The sequence below is a fragment of the Urocitellus parryii genome, chromosome 1 (genome assembly GCF_045843805.1).
Source record: "Urocitellus parryii isolate mUroPar1 chromosome 1, mUroPar1.hap1, whole genome shotgun sequence".
NCBI classification, from domain to species: Eukaryota; Metazoa; Chordata; class Mammalia; order Rodentia; family Sciuridae; genus Urocitellus; species Urocitellus parryii.
The window spans coordinates 165,489,377-165,507,233 of NC_135531.1; the positions used below are offsets into that span (position 1 = coordinate 165,489,377).

Sequence of the window (17,857 nt, forward strand, 5' to 3'; positions counted from 1 at the left end):
AGTCAGAAATCCTTGAAATGAAGGAAACAATAAACCAAATAAAAAACTCAATAGAAGGCATAAGCAACAGACTAGATCACTTGGAAGACAGAACATCAGAAGACAAAGTATACAATCTGGAAAACAAGTTGACCACACAGTGAAGATAATAAAAACTATGAATAGAATATCCAAGAATTATGGGACGGCATCAAAAGACCAAATCTAAGAGTTACTGGGATAGAGGAAGACACAGAGATTCAAACCAAAGGAATGTACAATCTCTTCAAGGAGATAATATCAGAAAATTTCCCAAGCATGAAGAATGAATTGGAAAACCAAATACAAGAGGCTTACAGGACACCAAATATACAAAATTACAATAGATCTACACCAAGGCAGATTATAGTGAAAATGCCTAGCATACAGAATAAAGATAGAATCTTAAAAGCTGCAAGAGATCACATATAGGGGGAGACCAATTCATATCTTGGCAGACTTTTCAACCCAGACCCTCAAAGCCAGGAGATCCTGGAACAACACATACCAAGCTCTAAAAGAAAATGGAAGTCAACCAAGAATCTTATATCCAGCAAATTTAAGCTTTAGATTTGATGATGAAATAAAAACTTTCTGTGATAAACAAAAGTTAAAAGAATTTACAACTAGAAATCCTGCACTACAGAACATCCTTGGCAAAATATTCCACAAAGAGGAAATGAAAAAACAATGAAGAAAATCAGCAGAGAGAGGGATTACACTAAAGGAAAATCTAATCAGAGGAGAAACCAAGTCACATTAAATACCAAAAATAAACAAAAATGGCTGGAAATCATTTCTCAATAATAACCCTGAATGCTAATGGCCTAAACTCACCAATCAAAAGACATAGACTAGTAGATTGGATCAAAAAATAGACCCAACAATATGCTGCCTCCAAGAGACTCATCTCATAGAAAAAGACATTCACAGACTGAAGGTGAAGAGTTGGGAAAAATCATACCACTCACATGGACTGCAGAAGCAAGCAGGGGTTTCCATCCTCATCAAATAAAGTAGACTTCAAGCTAAAGTCAATCAGAAAGGATAAAGAAGGACATTTCATATTGCTCAAGGGAGCCACACACAAACAAGACTTAACAATTATAAATATGTATGCCCCAAACAATGGAGCATCTACGTTCATCAAACAAACTCTTCTTAAGTTCAAGAGTCAAATAGACCACAACATGATAATTTTGGATGACATATAGAGAATATTTCATCCTTCAACGAGTGAATACACTTTCTTCTCCGCAGCTCATTGATCCTTCTCTAAAGTAGGCCATATATTATGCCACCAAGCAACTCTTAGCAAATTCAAAAAAGTAGAGATACTATCCTGCATTCTATTAGATAATAATGGAATGAAATTTGAAATCAATGAATAAGGATCTTAGAAATAAGAAATAAAATCCATTCCAATATCTGGAGACTAAATAATATGCTACTGAATGAACAATGGGTTGCAGAAGACATCAGGGAGGAGATTTTAAAAATTCTTAGAGGTGAATAAGAACACAGACACAACAAATTAAAATCTCTGGGACACTATGAAGGCAGTTCTAAGAGGAAAGTTCACTGCATGGAGTTCATTCCTTAAAAGAAGAAAAAGTCAACAAATAAATGACTTAACATTACATCTCAAAGCCCTAGAAAAATAAAATCAAATCTACACCAAAAGCAGAAGATATGAAATAATTAAAATCAGAGCTGAAATCAATAAAATTTAAACAAATAATTGAAAAAATTGACAGAAGAAAAAGTTGGTTCTTTGAAAAATTAAATAAAATTGACAGACCCTTTAGCCATGCTAAGGAGAGAGAAAACTCAAATTACTAACATATGTGATAAAAAAGGAAATATCACAACAGACACTACAGAAATACAGAAGATAATTAGAAATTATTTTGAAAACTTGTATTCCAATAAAATAGAAAATATCAAAGGCATCAACAAATTTCTAGAACCATATGATTTGCCCAAATTGAATTAGGATGATATACACAATTTAAACAGATCAATTTCAAGCAACAAAATAGAAGAAGCCATCAGAAGCCTATCAACCAAGAAAAGCCCAGGACTGGATGGATACACAGTTGACTTCTACAAGACCTTTAAATAAGAACTAGTACCAATACTCTTCAATTTATTTCAAGAAACAAAAAAATAAGGAGCACTTTCAAATTCATTCTATGAGGCCAATATCATCCTGATTCCAAAACCAGGCAAAGCCACATCAAAAAAAGAAAACATCAGGCCAATAGCTCTAATGAATATAGATGCAAAAATTCTCAATACAATTCTTACAAATTGCATACAAAAACATAACAAAAAGATAGTACACCATGATCATGTGGGGTTCATTCCAGGGAGGCAAGGTTGGTTCAACATATGGAAATCAATAAATGTAATTCATCACATCAATAGACTTAAAAATAAGAACCTTATGATCATCTCAATTGATGCAGAAAAAGCGTTCAATGAAATACAGCACCACTTCATGTTCAAAACACTAGAAAAACTAGGGATAATAGGAACATATCTCAATATCATAAAAGCTATCTATGCTAACTAAGCCCCAGGCCAACACCATTTTAAATGGAGAGGGTCTCACATGTGCCAGGCAAGCACTCTACTGCTGAGCCACATCTCCAGCCCTCATGTTTTTTAATTTTAATAACACTTTATTTTAATAACATTTAACAACTCAATACCTCCTTATTATTACCATTTCAGTATATAATCAATGTAAAATTATTAATATTTTATATTCTTTAGTTTGTACTAAGTTTTTAAAACCCAGTGACTATTTAATACTTACAGCATATCAATTCTTTTTAAAAAAATATATTTTTAGTTGTAGATAGACACAATAGCTTTATTTTATTTTATTTTTTTATGTGGTGCTGAGGATTGAACCCAGTGCTTTCTACATGTGAGGCAAGCACTCTACCACTGAGCCACAACCCCAGCCTCTAGAGCATATCAATTCTAACAAAGCACAGTTCAGGCGCTCAATAGTAGTACTGCATCGATTAGCTAGATCTATCATATAAATATATAAAATATATATCTATTATATAGATCTACTTTTATAAGCAAACAATTGAAAGCAAACAACAATAATTTGGTGCCATTTATAGGGGAGATGAAAAGTTAGAGAAATACAAATTAGAACAATGAGATACTATTTTTCATCTGTCATATTATCAGGGTTTAAGAGAAAGAGAAAAGAGTATGGAATTTTTTTTCAAGTTCTTTTTTTTTCCAGTTGTTTATTGGTGCATTATAGTTGTATATAATGGTGGGATTTGTTGTGCCATATTTATATGTGCACAAAATAGTAATATAATTTGGCCAATATAATTCCCCAATATTTCCCATTTTCTTCTCCTATACTCTGGTTCCCTTCCTGTACTCTACTGACCTTTCTTCAATTTTAATGAGATCTCCCTACACCTTTTTATCCCCCCTTCTCTTCCACATACAAGAGGAAACATATGACATTTGAGTTTGGCATATTTCATTTAACACAACATTCTCAAGTTCCATCCACTGTCCTGCAAATGCCATAATTTCATTCTTTTTCATGGCTGAATAAAACTTGTGTATATATACCATATTTTTTTATCCATTTATCCACTGATGGACACCTATAGTTTGGCTACCATGAATTGTGCTGCTATAAACACAGGCATACATATACCACTGTAGTAAGATGACTTTAATTCTTTAGAATAAATACGGAGGAGTGGCATAGCTGGGTCATATGGTGGTTCCATGCCTAGACTTTTAAGGAATCTCCATACAGATTTCCGCAGTCATTGTACTAATTTACAACACCAAAAGTGTAAAAATGTTCCTTTTTCTCCATACTCTCTCCAGCATTGATTACTGTTTGAATTTTATACAATATTTTAAATAATTTTATGCAGGAAGCAAAGTTTCACGGCGTAGAATTTTCCGTCCGTGGTGTCATGTCAGTGCTCAGAAAGTCTCACACAGTAGAGCATTTCAGATTTTGGATCTTCAGATTAGGGATGCTGCACCTGTGCTTGTTTTCACTGCAGCACACTACCAGGTAGCCAGGCTGCTGTGACCTATGGCCCCACCTCCCCTCAGTGTCACTACCAATATCCACCCAACAATTACAAGTAACCTTGCTAGCTTAGGTCAATTTGCAACAAGTGACATCACAGGTAAAAGACAGAGATCTGTCTTGGAGCTGCTGGGCTGGCTCAGTTACTCCAGTATTCCTGAAATGTCCCAAGGAGGACAGGAACCAGAGCCCCTGAGCCTGCGGATAAGCCAGCACTGATAGGCAAGAGATGACCCAGGTTTGGAATTAGAAAAATAAAAATGCCTGACCCTTCCTCCAGCCTGAGTGTGGCAGAGCAAATCCAAATACACCCACTAACCCTTTGAACATGAAGGTGGGACATTAGGAGTCTGAGATGATGATATCTGTATTATTAAGCAAGTTCAAAAAATAGCAGTAAGAAAACACTAGATGATTTTCTCAACAATAAAATAATATAGATCCTATCCATGATGGTAAAAGACACATTATTGGATGACACTTTCCCATATTCACCTTTGAGTGATTCTTGATCTGGAATTATCCACTTGAATCAATAGAGAAAGAAACAACAAACTCAGAAGTTAGATATTTAGGTGAGAGGAGTTCAGGAAGAGGAAGAAAGACCTCAGCTTCTTCTGGAGATGCAAAGTGAAATGGAAATCAGTTGAGACTGAAGGGCTGGGTCCGTGGTTTCCCTGGTAGATGGAAGCCTGCAGTGGTGGAAGGGGAAGAGACCCTTTTTGGCCCACAGGGGCTCAGCGCTGTCCTCACTCCCTTCTGCCTCCCATGGGTGAGTGTGTTCCTCCCAGGGCAGTGAACCTGCCCTCCAGGAAAGTCTTGCCCTGGGGTGGGTGGAGGCTCACCTCCAACCCTAAGCACCTCTGGTAGTAGGTTTCCAAACACAACCTCTCAGTCTCCAAGTTAGGGTCATTGGATAGATGCATCCTCTGTGGCAAAGCTTCTCAGAGAAGGTTACTTCTTCATCCCGAGGATCTGGGGCCAATTTTAAGCAGCGCTGTGAGTTCCTTAAGGTGTTTTATCTTAAAATGCATGCTGCTTTGTATTGTACTTCTCTAAACTGTGATAGTAAAATTAATGCTCTAGAAAGGACCGTGTTTTTCTGTGGCTCCCATACTTCCTATCCCCATAAAATGAGGAGAAGCCATTGGGATTCATGGCTCTAATTTTGAGAAGCAAGATCCTGCTGGAGGGTCTCTAAAGACTGTGTAATAGGAAATTGAAAACTAATATTACTCTAGAAAGAATGGTTCACTTATTTAAGCCAACAATTTTGTTTGTGGCTGTCAACAGAAACACTAGTAGTCTCCTAGGAAAATTGATGGATTATTTACTCCATATATATATAATTTTCCAGGCAAAAATCTCTCCATAGAGAGGAAAAGGAATAAAAAAAAAGCCATGGTTTTAAGAAAACTGGGGACCATTATTTCAAATTTCAAAGTAAACTGAAGCACTCATTTTAATATGAAAGCAAGTGAAAATGTTTCAAATCCTTTAACCAGGTCTGCATGGAAATCAAACATTAATAAACAATTCATTGTGGTGTTAAACACACATTCAATCATTCTATTCTAGGGCAATTTGCATAGTTTCCTTTAGAAAACCACGATGAAAGCAGAGTTGGATTTTCCCCCTTGCTGGGCAAGACTCCTGAGGTAACTGCCTTCGGCTTCCTCTTGACTTTGCTGGTGGCAGTCCCAATATCTCCCAGAATGTTATTATGCTGAGATCATTTTGCACTTGTATCTATTATCTATTTCTGTTTGTTTTAATGTCTGATAGATGTAGTATGATTATTTAGACTTTACACTGGATTTGCTTGGAGTTAGTGAGTCTTTGCCAAGTCAATCTGAGGGAGATGTAGCAGGCTTGGGCAGCCAGGCCAGATGGCCAGTGGGGAGGTTGAGGGCGGGGCCAGAGCAAAGGAGTGTGGAGAGGGTCTTCTCACGAGGTCAACTTCCTGGCTGACAAAAGTGCTTGTGGATAAGCCGGGGACCCAATCAGACTGACACTTCTATACTTGTGCTCCTAAGCAGGGGATCCATAGAAAAACTAAGACAGACACATGACAGGGGGACCAATCAATAACAGTGAGGAGCACATGGACAGGGAGGAGATAAACGAAGGAGGAAATTCCATAAAAAGAATAGGCCAAAACTCCCCCACTGGATTCCCAGCTCTGGGGCCCTTTGTCTTTGGAAAAGTTTGTTTCTGTCGCTTTTGCAACAAACCTGCTGCTTTTCTATCTCTGTGTCCTGTTCTTCAATTCTTTGCTGAGCAGAGACAATGAACCCAGCACCCCTAGAAGGTAATAAATCTCTTCCAAGAAAATGAGTTCAATATCATTCCTTCACAAGTGTTATTGCCTTCTGTGTTAGGCACTGTGCTGGGTACAGGGGAAGTAGCAATATAGAAGAGGGACATGGCCTCTGTTCAGCAGAGTGGAGCAGAGTTGAGATATCACCTTGTTCAACAATTAAATCATACTCTCTGGGTTCCCAGGCATGCTCAGTGGGAGTAAGATCACCCACAAGAGGAGAAAAGATTTGATTCTCGGGAAGTAAATATTGCAATGGTTTGGGACATTCCAAAGCTCAACCCTACCTAACAAAATCTTATTCCTTAATATTTTATTTCTCTCAATAATGTTTCCTTAAGGATAATAATGAAAGAAAAGGTTGAGAACCACATCCATCTCTAATAGTCCATGGAATGGACTTCCATTTTCTCAAGTGCAACATTTTTCTGCTAAAAAACACTTATCCTCCCTTGCTATAAAAATTATATTCATGCTCTTTATTTCTATTTTCATCTGAATCCACATTCCCTACCTTATCCATCATTACTTCCCTCCACAAGTCCTACAACCCAGGTTAACCAGATTGCATACTGGCCTCCAAATATGCCACACCACAGCTCACCCTAAGCTTCTTGCCATGTCTTTCTCCACGCCTTGAATGTCTTCTCCCCACTCCCATTTTGCTTCTTAGCTATCACACACAGCATCTCCTTCCTAAGCCTTGTAAACCCTCCTGATTGGGTGACGTGCTGCCTTATAGCCACAGAGGATTTTCTTTTTGTTTCCTATACTATACCACCTTGCTTGTCTAGTATCATGTTCAAGTTGTTTGGTTGTTTTCTTAATATCTTCAACTACTTGGAAACCTTGATTTTGTGCACCTTAACCTTCCTTATAATGCTTCAACACTTTGCTTAGCATATAATAGATGCTCTTATTACGTGTAGAATTAAACATAAGAAAATTTTCAATTCTATTAAAAACATAATAATATACTTCATCGGAGACAGAGTAATAGACAAAAAAGATCAATCAGAGAAACAAAAAAGTCAATCAGAGAAATGAATAGAAAAGTATATAATTAATATGATTAAAATTATGAAGAGGGCAAAACAATTTTAAATTTAGTGACATTATTAGAATCATTGACATTATTCTAAGCATGCACACACATGCACACACAAAGGCAGTTTTAAAATGCTATTACTCAAAAGAATCGTGTTATTGGTAATATTTTGGCATAATAACTTTTTTTAAATTACCAGGTAATTATTAACTCTAATAATGTCATCCAGTAAAGAATATCAGTATTTCTTAAAACCAAGGGAATCTTAGCAAACAGGCCCTTATGTGATTCTATGTTATGGAAGGTGAGTCCTTCTGCCCTACATCATCCTTTAGGTGGAAAATACCCTAAAGCTAGTGACAAAAGTTATGAAACATCTATCATAAGAAAGAATTGTGATTTCACATTAAGATTGCAATATTCCCCAAATTGATTCAATGTGACTCATATCAAAATCTGAGTTATGCTTTTTTTTCTCCAGAAATTGACAAGGTGGTCCCAACATTAATATGAGATTGTGGAACTCAGAATACTTAAAACGATCTTAAAAAAAGAACAGGAGCATTGATACTTCCTGGTTTAAAAACTTACTATGAACTCTAGTTATCAAGTGTTGTAACACCATTATCATAAGGTATACAGATTGGCAGAGTGGAACAGAGTCCAGTTGATTTTCAATAGTCAATTGATTTTTCAACAAAAGTGTTAAGTCCACTCAATGGGGGAAAGTATTTTTTTTTAACAAAAATACTAGAACATGAACAAGATTGAAGTTGAATCCCCACCCATACAATACACACAAATTAGAGTGATCTACATACCTAAATTTAAGAGCTAAACCTATAAAACTCTTAGAGGAAAACAGGTGTAAAGCCTTATGACCTTGGATTTGTCAATGTGTCCTTAGATATGACACCAAAAGCAGAAGTAACAAGAGAAAAATCAGATAGATTGGACTTCATCCAAATTAAAAACTTGTGCTACAAAGGACATCATCAAGAGAGTTAGAAAACAACCCATAGAATGGGATAAAATAATTGCAAGTCAAATATCTGATAAATAATTTTTATCTAGAATAAAGAACTCTTAAAACCCAATGATAAAAAATAAACAATTATAAAATGGACAAAAGATTTGAATAGGTATGTCTCTAAGGAAAGTACAAATGGCCAGTAAGCTCATAAAGAGGCACTCAACATTATTAGTCATGAGAAAATTGCAAATAAAAAAGATACCCAGATTATAATCCCTAGAGACTGTGAATGTGACATTATAGGAAAAAAGGTCTTTACAGACGTAAAGTTAAGGATCTTAGACAGGATCATCCTGGATTACCCGAGTGGGCACTAAATTCAATGACAATTAACTTTTTCCAAGAAGAAGAGGACACAGGGAGGCAGAGGAAAAGGCCATGTGAGGATGGAGACCGAGATTGGAGGATTGTAGGCACAATTCAAGGAAAATCTGGAGCTACTGGAACCTGAAAGAGTCTCTCCTAAGGCTGGGGAGGGAGTGCAACCTTCCCCACACCTTAAGGTTGGACTCCGGCTTCCAGAACTGAGAGAGAATAAATTTCGATTTTTACATACCCTAAAATTGTGGTGATTTGTTATGGAAGCTATCTAAAGTTTATGTACCATAGATTCCAACAATACCACTGACAGGTGTATGTTCATAAAAACTGAAACTTTCACACAACAACATGTACACAAACAGCCCTTGGGTGGAAACAACCTGAATGCCCATCACTGATGAATGGATGATCAAAATATGGTCTATCCAAACAAAGGAATATTGTCCAGTCTTAGAAAGGGATGAGGTACAGATTCATATATATACATGGGTGTATATATGAATCTGTACCCCATATACATTTACATATACTATAAATGGGTAAATTTTCAGCATGTGAATTTTATTTCAATGAAGCTATAAAAAAATAATAGTAGCTAGGCACGGAGGTGCATGCCTGTAATCCCAGGGGCTCAGGAGGCTGAGGCAGGAGGATCATGAGTTCAAAGCCAGCCTCAGCAAAAGCAAGGCACTAAGCAATTCAGTGAGATTCTGTCTCTAAATACAATACAAAATAGGGCTGGGGATGTGGCTCAGTGCCCCTGAGTTCAACCCCAGTACCCCGCTGACAACGTGCTGCAACCAAAAAAAAAAAAGAGAGAGAGAGAGAGAGAGAGAGAGAGAATAATAAGGAGCAAGTAATAGCATCCTATTTTAGCTTTTGGCATGATTTAGTTAATGAACAATAATTCTTTTTTAAAATATATATATATATATTTATTTATTTATATGTGGCGCTGAGGATCAAACCCAGGGCCTCGTACGTAACTCCAGCCCCATTGAACAGTAATTCTGAATAATAATTATCTCAGTACTGCCCTACAATAACCTAGAATAGCAAACTTCAACAAGGAAAAGTAGTCCCCAAAATCAATAATCAACTTTGGTCTTTGATACCATGTTCTAAGAAAGGTCTCCTTGGAGGTTGCTGGGTGGAGTTCCTAATCATATTTAAATCCTAGCCCTCTTCCTAAGAGGAAATACTTGTCCCCTAACAGGTTACTTTCCAAACCTGTTCTCTCTCTACCCACTTTGTTGATGAAGGATTCACAGAAATTGCATTCTCCCCTCTTCACTGGGAACTGCCTGATAGAACTCTAATTTTACTTCCTGACAGCTTTACCATTTGTCAATTTCCTCCAGTGATTCAACCTCACTCTGAACAATCTAACACAATAATCGAACCCTTTTTTAAAATGATCTACTTTATGGCGTGACTTCTAAGAACACATTGCATCTAAAAGTACAGTTATGTGGTAGCTGGGGCCAGGGCCAGATGGAGAATATCACATGGAGAGGCAGGGTCTCAGAAGGTCCACAGGAAGAGAACATACATTTGCCCCTACCCCATCACAGCTCAGAGGACTCAGTGTGGAGCAGTTCTGGGATGCTATGTCCATTGTGACTTTAGGGGATAGTGGTGAGGACACTGAGGTTGGAATGCTGATTTAAATACATTTCACATTGGTTAGTACAGGTAGGACTCTGAAGTCACACAAAGCCCACTCTGGTCAACATCCAGGTCAATGAAGGGGACCCAGAAAGACTGAGCTTCCATGTGGCTCTCTAGTTAATGTCCATCACTGTGGGCTCTGGCTACTTTGCAGTCCAGTCTCTGTCTCTTGTGGAACCTGTACAGCAGAACTGCCTCTGCCTTCCTAGATGTCAACAAATCTTCTCTGGCCAGAATGACTTAGGTAGGCACAAGGTTAAATGGATTCTGGGACCTCCTGGGAAAGGCAGACCCCTCTCCTGGAACTGGAACCAGAGTAGTTTGGAGGAAAGCAGCCTAGGAGTCAAGTCCTGCTCCCATCACTCAGTAGCTCTGTGCTTGAACAAATAATTTAAACTTTTGCAATCTCAGTTTCCTCATCTATATGATGAGAGCTATAACACAACCTTCAAAGAGCTGAGGACTAAATGCAATACTGTAAAGAAGAAGCTCAGTGTCTGCCCTAAGAGTGGCTGAGCAGAGACATACATTTGGAAAGAGTGCTGGAGGAGCCTTTGGCAGAGTGGAAGTTGATGCAACTTTAACATTTTTTTCCATCATGAAACTACACTTCTGGCCAGGCACTTCAGTGAATTATGCTGCTCTTCAGGTAAATGAGAAATATAAGTGCAGAACACTCATGTCATTTTACTATTTATTATGGTTAATTATCCCTCTTAAAAAGTACCTACCAGAATCTGTTGGTGCTGTTTTTCTATTTGATAGCCTCCAAAATGCACTATTCTGGGTCTGGCCTGGATGATTTTATTATCTAGAAGCTTGGCATAAACCTCTGTAAAAACAAGGTAAGAACATTATGAGACTTCAAAGGAAATATTAAGTTAAACAAGAGCCTATTAAACAGGGGCTCTCTTTAATTTAGGGCATTTTCAGCATATGAAAGTTTTAGACACTGGATTCAGCTATCAACAAGACTATCTGTCTTTTCTGAAGAAACTGGGTGGCTTCTCCTCTCTGTACTCAAGCATTACTTGGGAGATGCTCCTGTCACAACAAATTCTCATTGCACTTACTACCTATTAAAATAATTTGCTCTTCCCAGATGTTGAATATGTCTGTCTCATAAAACACCAACTGGTAAAGCCTATGTACCCTGTCTTTGTGTTAATACTGAGATTACTTACTAAATGATGAATATCTAGTTCAAAGTATCCAAACACCAAGGATTTGATTTTATTACTGTGTATTTAACTTTTATTACTTGATTTCCTCTGGACAGCATTATAACATGACATTGAATAATCCTGAAGCTCCAGGTAGTAGTCTTGAATTGTGTTTGTTGTAATGTGAAGATCTTTTTTCCTCTTTAAGTTTTTTTTTTTTTTGAGAGAGGAGAGAGAGAGAGAGAGAGAGAGAGAGAGAGAGAATTTTTAATATTTATTTTTTAGTTCTTGGCGGACACAACATCTTTGTTGGTATGTGGTGCTGAGGATCGAACCCGGGCCGCACGCATGCCAGGCGAGCGCGCTACCGCTTGAGCCACATCCCCAGCCCCCTCTTTAAGTTTTGAGAACAAAGTTAAAACAGCTGAGATCCTAAAAACATCCAGCTCTATAGAATTTTACTTTCTATTTATGCTGGAATGCAGGCATGTGGAAAAGGGGCTGAGACCCCAGTGCATGATTCTTGCCACGCCTGGGTGCTTTGTGTCAGGCAGTGTACTGCATACATTTGCTTATAACATTCTTTCCCACCCTGTGAGGTATTATTTCCACTTTGCAGAGGAGGAAGCTGAGACTTAACAAGATTAAGCAATTTACCCCTGACTGGTAGTCAAAAATCAAGCCCAGGTCTAATTCCAACCACTCACCTGCTTCCCTCAGAATGCATGCACCATCTTAGTTCTCACAAAAGACAACCTTTTTTTTTTTTTTTTTTTTTTTTTTTTTTTAACTTTGGCCACATGTCCTGTGAGCCACAGACACCTGCATCCCATCCTTTGCCCATTGTGGTTCTGGGTACATCTGAAGTGGGTGTGAGACCTTGGTTTTCTTCTCACCAGGTGAGTTGTCAATATTGAGGCCAAATTGAAGGGCTGGAACAGGGTGAGGATGGTGTGTCAGGGGACTGGTGATCTCTGCAGGTTATTATTTGGTCATTTCTCAAATATTCAAATTACCATATTCAATACATATATTTTTAATGCTGAAAGATTTTTGTTTTTGGGCCACAAAGTAGATGTGAAACTAGGATTTTTATGCCCAGAAATGGTGAAGGTATACCAATTTGCAATTGACACATGCATTCTACAGTGACAAAAGAGTGAAACCAAAATATTACATTACTAACATTTAAGACAGGGATTGGAGGATGTGGGGGGCAACCAAGCATGATGGTGGAGAGCTGGATCCGGGGCTCTACCAGCTCTCAGCTTATGGGTTGTGCCAGTTTAGGAAATCATGGGATCTCTGAGTCTCAGTTTCTCCAACAGTAAAATGGAAATCGAATGTACCCATGAAGTTGTTGTGTGTAGATTAAATGAAAATAATGCAGGTAAAATGATTACCCTTTTTTATAACAATTATAGGATTTTTTTTTTTAGGCTTTCCAGACTGTGCGTGAGAAGAGACAAGAAGGTAAAAAATGCCCCTCCTCTGAAGAAGTGGGATAGCCAGGTAGGAACTGGAGCTTGGGCCCAGCAGGGAAATGGCAGTGGGTGGTCAAGTTCAGATCAGACAGTAAAGGGGGCCAAGTGCCAAGCGAAGATATTGTGACTTTATTCTGTGTGCAGGGGGAACTGTGGAAAGTGTTCAAACAGGATAGAGACAAGAGTCAGCCAGGATTCTAAAACAGAAAGTGATAGGAGGAGAGTGTGGCCAGGAGGAAAGTGCTGTAATAGTCCTGAGACTGCTGAGGGTGACAAACAGGCAGCTGGGACAGGCAGCAGAAACATTAGAGGACGTGGAAATAACAGAAGTTGGTGACTGATTGATATCCCAAAAATCTACTGGTGAAACAGCTAGATCTGAATAGAACTACTGTTCTTATAGTAAAAACTATTCTGAGCCTATAAAACAATACAGGTAAATCCTCACCAATAATTCCATTATGCTGTCTGGACTTTGACTCCCCTGAGAAGATGTGAGTTGGAAAGCAAATCTGTATTCTAACTGCTTACTTGATTCAAGTAGGTGATTGGGTACTTCTGCTCTTTTCTTGGGCTCCTCCACTAGGCTCTTCAAAAGCAGGGGTGATATGTTGCTAAAGGGTTCTTCTGCATTCTTCTGCTCTTGTCTGGGGGCTTTCACCACTGCCATTTTTTTGGTGAGAAATGGATTCTTCCTTCTAGAGCCAAAAGTCATTTCCTGAGGAGAAAACAGCACGAGTATAATCATCCTTGAGAAACCATGCACATTTTTTTTATTTCTCAGTTCTTGACAATTGTACCTCTTATCATTGCATGGTTTACTGTGGTTCAGGCCCTCCCTGTCTCTAGTGTACGCTGACCACTCCATTCCCACACGAGCTGTCCCATTAATCTTCCATTAAGAACATCACCCATCATAACCCAATAATAGTGCCCTGGTTCCAAACCCTTCTGTGAACCTCAAGAGCTTTTTCCCAAAATGTTCTCCTGAGATGCTTCTTGGATACGTGAAGGGAAAAGTAAAGGCCTTCATAGTCAAATAAACCTGGAAAACGTCACATAGTTAAATAATTTTCTTGTTTCTGAAATTTCACCAAATCAGCTTCTCAGAGGCATGTGACCATGAATTTCTTCAACATTTGTATTATGTATTTGCAGGTGTGGCATTTATGAGTCACCTTTATGGGTCCCTCTGCTAACAGGGGGCAATGAGGAGATGGTGAAGGCTATAGTCTGCCAGGTGTAGAGACCTGGGGATATTCCTCTGTGGGTCTCAGTTTAGGTTGCACATTTTGTCAGCCTTGCCTTCCCTTAACATGCTCATTTGAAATTGGATGTGGCTCAAGCGGTAGCGCGCTCGCCTGGCATGCGCGGCTTGGGTTCGATCCTCAGTACCACATACAAACAAAGATGTTGTGTCCGCCAAAAACTAAAAAATAAATATTAAAATTCAAAAAAAAAAAAAGAAATTCTTCATGAAATCCCCGTTGACCCCAAAACCCTTTAACATTTTTTTTAAGCAATTACTGCCTCTATTGCTCATTTGGCATAAATACTTTATTGCCTTGTAATGTTTATATTCCTCAAATTCTTTAACCCAAACTAAATTTAAATCATAATAAATTTATCAGTGCAAAAAAACCCCAATAATTTATTGTCTTGTAAGAGAACTTTACAAATCGCACTTTGTCTTCCACAACTTAGCTTCTAAACTTGGGGTTAGGGGTTTGCTTTGTGAAGCCCTTGAAATTGGTTGCAAAATCCTGTGTGTATCTTTGTGGGTTCTCCCCAACCCCAGAAGGCCTATAACTTTAGAGTCTAGAGTCTAGAGTGTCAAGTAAAATACGTGCATATTCTGAAGGACGTGCTTAATAACCACTTTCCCATACAAGTTTCTGCTTTCACCTCCCATTGCACTCCCTTTCCCTAGCATGATCACGGGAGGCTGCTCGGGGCTCAGCACCACCTCTACCTCAGGCAGGTCCAGAAGTAAACAGTTTTCTTGCCAGCTTGCCCACCGCATGGAGCATGGAGCTCCTCTCTAGGGTCGCACCCCCACGGCCTCATCTCCTCCTCCAGCAGTCAGGCCAAGCACTTCCTCGCTCAGGGACCTTTCACTCCATCCCTCCGCCCCCACGCGCCACCCATCCTCATTCAGCCCTCGGGTCCCGACCTCTCCTACAACCCTGGCCGATGGACAGGGCTGGACACCTGCCCGGGACTCAGGCCTCCTTCGCAGCTCGGCGGACCCTGGGTCACTCACAGCCTCAGGCCCGAGGCCACTCACCTAAGAGGTGGTTCCCGGGCGGGATTCGGCCGGCGCCGGCACCTGCTCGCAGTGTTGCCAGGACGACGCGGACGCGCTCCCCGGGGCGGGGCAGGGGGGCGGACGCGACCAAACTCCGCCGGGACGTGGGGGAGCCGGGCGGCCGCGGCTCGAGGGCCGGAGGCCACGGGGAACTTCTCGGGGCGCAGAGCCGTCCACCTGGCTCGGGGCAGAATCTGGAGTGAGATTTATGATTTGGGAAGGGGGAGAGCTCATGGATTCTCGACGAGGAATGAGAAAGTCGGGAGACACCAGAAACTGGAAACCTGCAAGAGCGGATTGCTGCAGCGGAGGACGGGCGGGGGCGGGGCCTCCAGCTCAGTGGGCGGAGCTTCCCCACTGGCCTTGATCCTTGCTGCCCTACTTTTTTGCAGTTTGATTTATATTTTCTATTATGATAAATTTCACACATATTCAGCGGCAGGGCAGAATAGTATAATGAACCTCAGCACCCACTGTAACCGGATCAAATCATGGCCAACCTTATTTTATCAGTACCTTTCCTTCACTCTATTGCTCTGAAGAAAATTTTAGACATTATTTCATCATCACAGATATTTCAGGATGTGCATCTAAAAGATAAGGATTCTTAAAACAACAACAAAAATACCACAATAGCAGAACCTTAAAATTGCGATGATTTCTTAATCTTCAAATCCCTAATACTGCATTCTATTGCCTATAAATGTCATAATTATTTTTCCTAACATGTGCTAGTTAGAATAGGAATTCAAATACAGTAAAATCCACACATTGGGATAGATTGATAGGTCTTTTAGGTCTCTTTTAGGTGTCTTTTAATTGATATATTCCCCCTCCATCTCCTTGTTTTTTTGTGATTTCTTCATGGTAGACACTGTTTCTGTCCTTGAAACTGATATTTAGGAGTTTTAAGCCTGAAACCTGTATTGCCTCCTGCCCATCTGCCCTGTCCTTTCCACCCTGGTCATCCATGGACATTTTCCTTACACAGATGGCTCAGCCTTCTCCCTTCTCATGAGCTGTTTTGTCTTGCTCTTTCCATGTATGACTTGGTATTTACTTGATATTATTTATGGCTTTATGCTGTTAAGAGATTATAATGAGCATGCAATAGGACTGACCGCTTTCCTTCATGGTCATTTATGCTACATGTATATTCCCTCCCAACTGGGAATGTTCTTCTCTTCCATCTTTTCATTCTCTAACTCCTCCCTTAGCACAACAATTACTGCTTATGAAAAACCTCCCCATCTCTCATGGGTACCACTAGATACGATTCTCCCTCTATCTTCCTTCTAACACTCCTTCCACCATCTTACGAGTGCTTATATTGTTATAGGCTGTGCCCATTATTATTTGCATATGCATCTTAAACTGCAGGATCTTAGTGGGAGGCACTGTACTTTCATCTCCCAAATCCCTCAACACAGTTCTTTGTCTTTAGCAATTCCTCAGTAACGGTTGGCCAATGAAGTGAAAAACTTCATTTGTTTATCTAATAGGTTGCTTTAGTTATTTCTGTTTTGTTATCCCAACAAAGTTGTAGATTTCAAGAGAACAGGTACATGTTTGCCATTGTTCCAGACCTTTTCACACCAGCTCAAATCAAGATCATGTTTGTTTCCATCTGCATTTTAATGGGTGTTGGGTAGCATTTTGAATTTTGTACTTAACTTTTTTTGAGAAAAAATCCTTATTTTGTATAGATTATACATAGGTCTCTATATAAGCAATTAACCAAATTATATATCACACTATGAGGATACCATTTGTTGCCTTCTGCTACTTTCTAGCACAACCCCAGCTTTGTTCAGGTTTTCTCCCTTGTTTGCCAGTTCTAGCTGTAGATTAATCTAGATCAATGTGGAATTTTCAATCCTCTTGCTCTCCTTGCCCATGATTGATTTAGGGTTGAGTATGTAACCCAATTCTAGCTACAAAGACATTAGGCAGTCTTCTGAGAGACTTCTGGGAGACCTCTGGGGAAGGCTTTCTCCCTGCAAAGAAGACACACATAGATACAGTATCTTTCTCTTTCTGGATTTTGTAGTGTCTGGAAATAATTCATGGAACTTCAGCAGCCATCAAAGGCTATGAGATGCATTAGCATTAGGGTGAAAGTGGTGACAAGGACAAAAGACCAAGAAGATAGGAGGAAGATCATGGGCTTGGATGACATCATTTCACCTATGGTTGTTTGTACCTGTATTTCATTATCTCTTCCTTGCAACTGAAAATCTCTGACATTTCTGAACATTCACCACTAAAAGTGTACACTGTGGCCCAGGAGCTTGTTAGGAAGGCAGACTTTCCAGCTCTCCCAGACCCACTGATTCAGAAACTGCATTTTAATAAGATTCCCCCAGGCAATTCTTAGGTGCATGAAAGT

General features: G+C 39.4%; 2 protein-coding genes across 18 annotated transcripts in view; both read right to left on the minus strand.

The window, feature by feature from the left end:
* The window catches only part of LOC144254632 (cilia- and flagella-associated protein 221-like), a 92,938-nt gene extending 79,108 nt beyond the window's left edge, over positions 1-13,830 (minus strand). For both annotated transcript variants that reach the window (XM_077798033.1, XM_077798031.1), the window contains exons 1-2: positions 13,692-13,830; positions 11,245-11,345 (exon numbers count right to left, since the gene is read on the minus strand). In XM_077798033.1, the coding sequence (XP_077654159.1) occupies positions 11,245-11,345; positions 13,692-13,830 (240 nt within the window). The remainder of the gene's footprint in view (positions 1-11,244; positions 11,346-13,691) is intronic.
* Positions 1-17,857, minus strand: part of LOC144256697 (tyrosine-protein phosphatase non-receptor type 4-like) — an 851,727-nt gene that overhangs the window by 181,541 nt on the left and 652,329 nt on the right. The gene's annotated exons all lie outside the window — the stretch shown is intronic.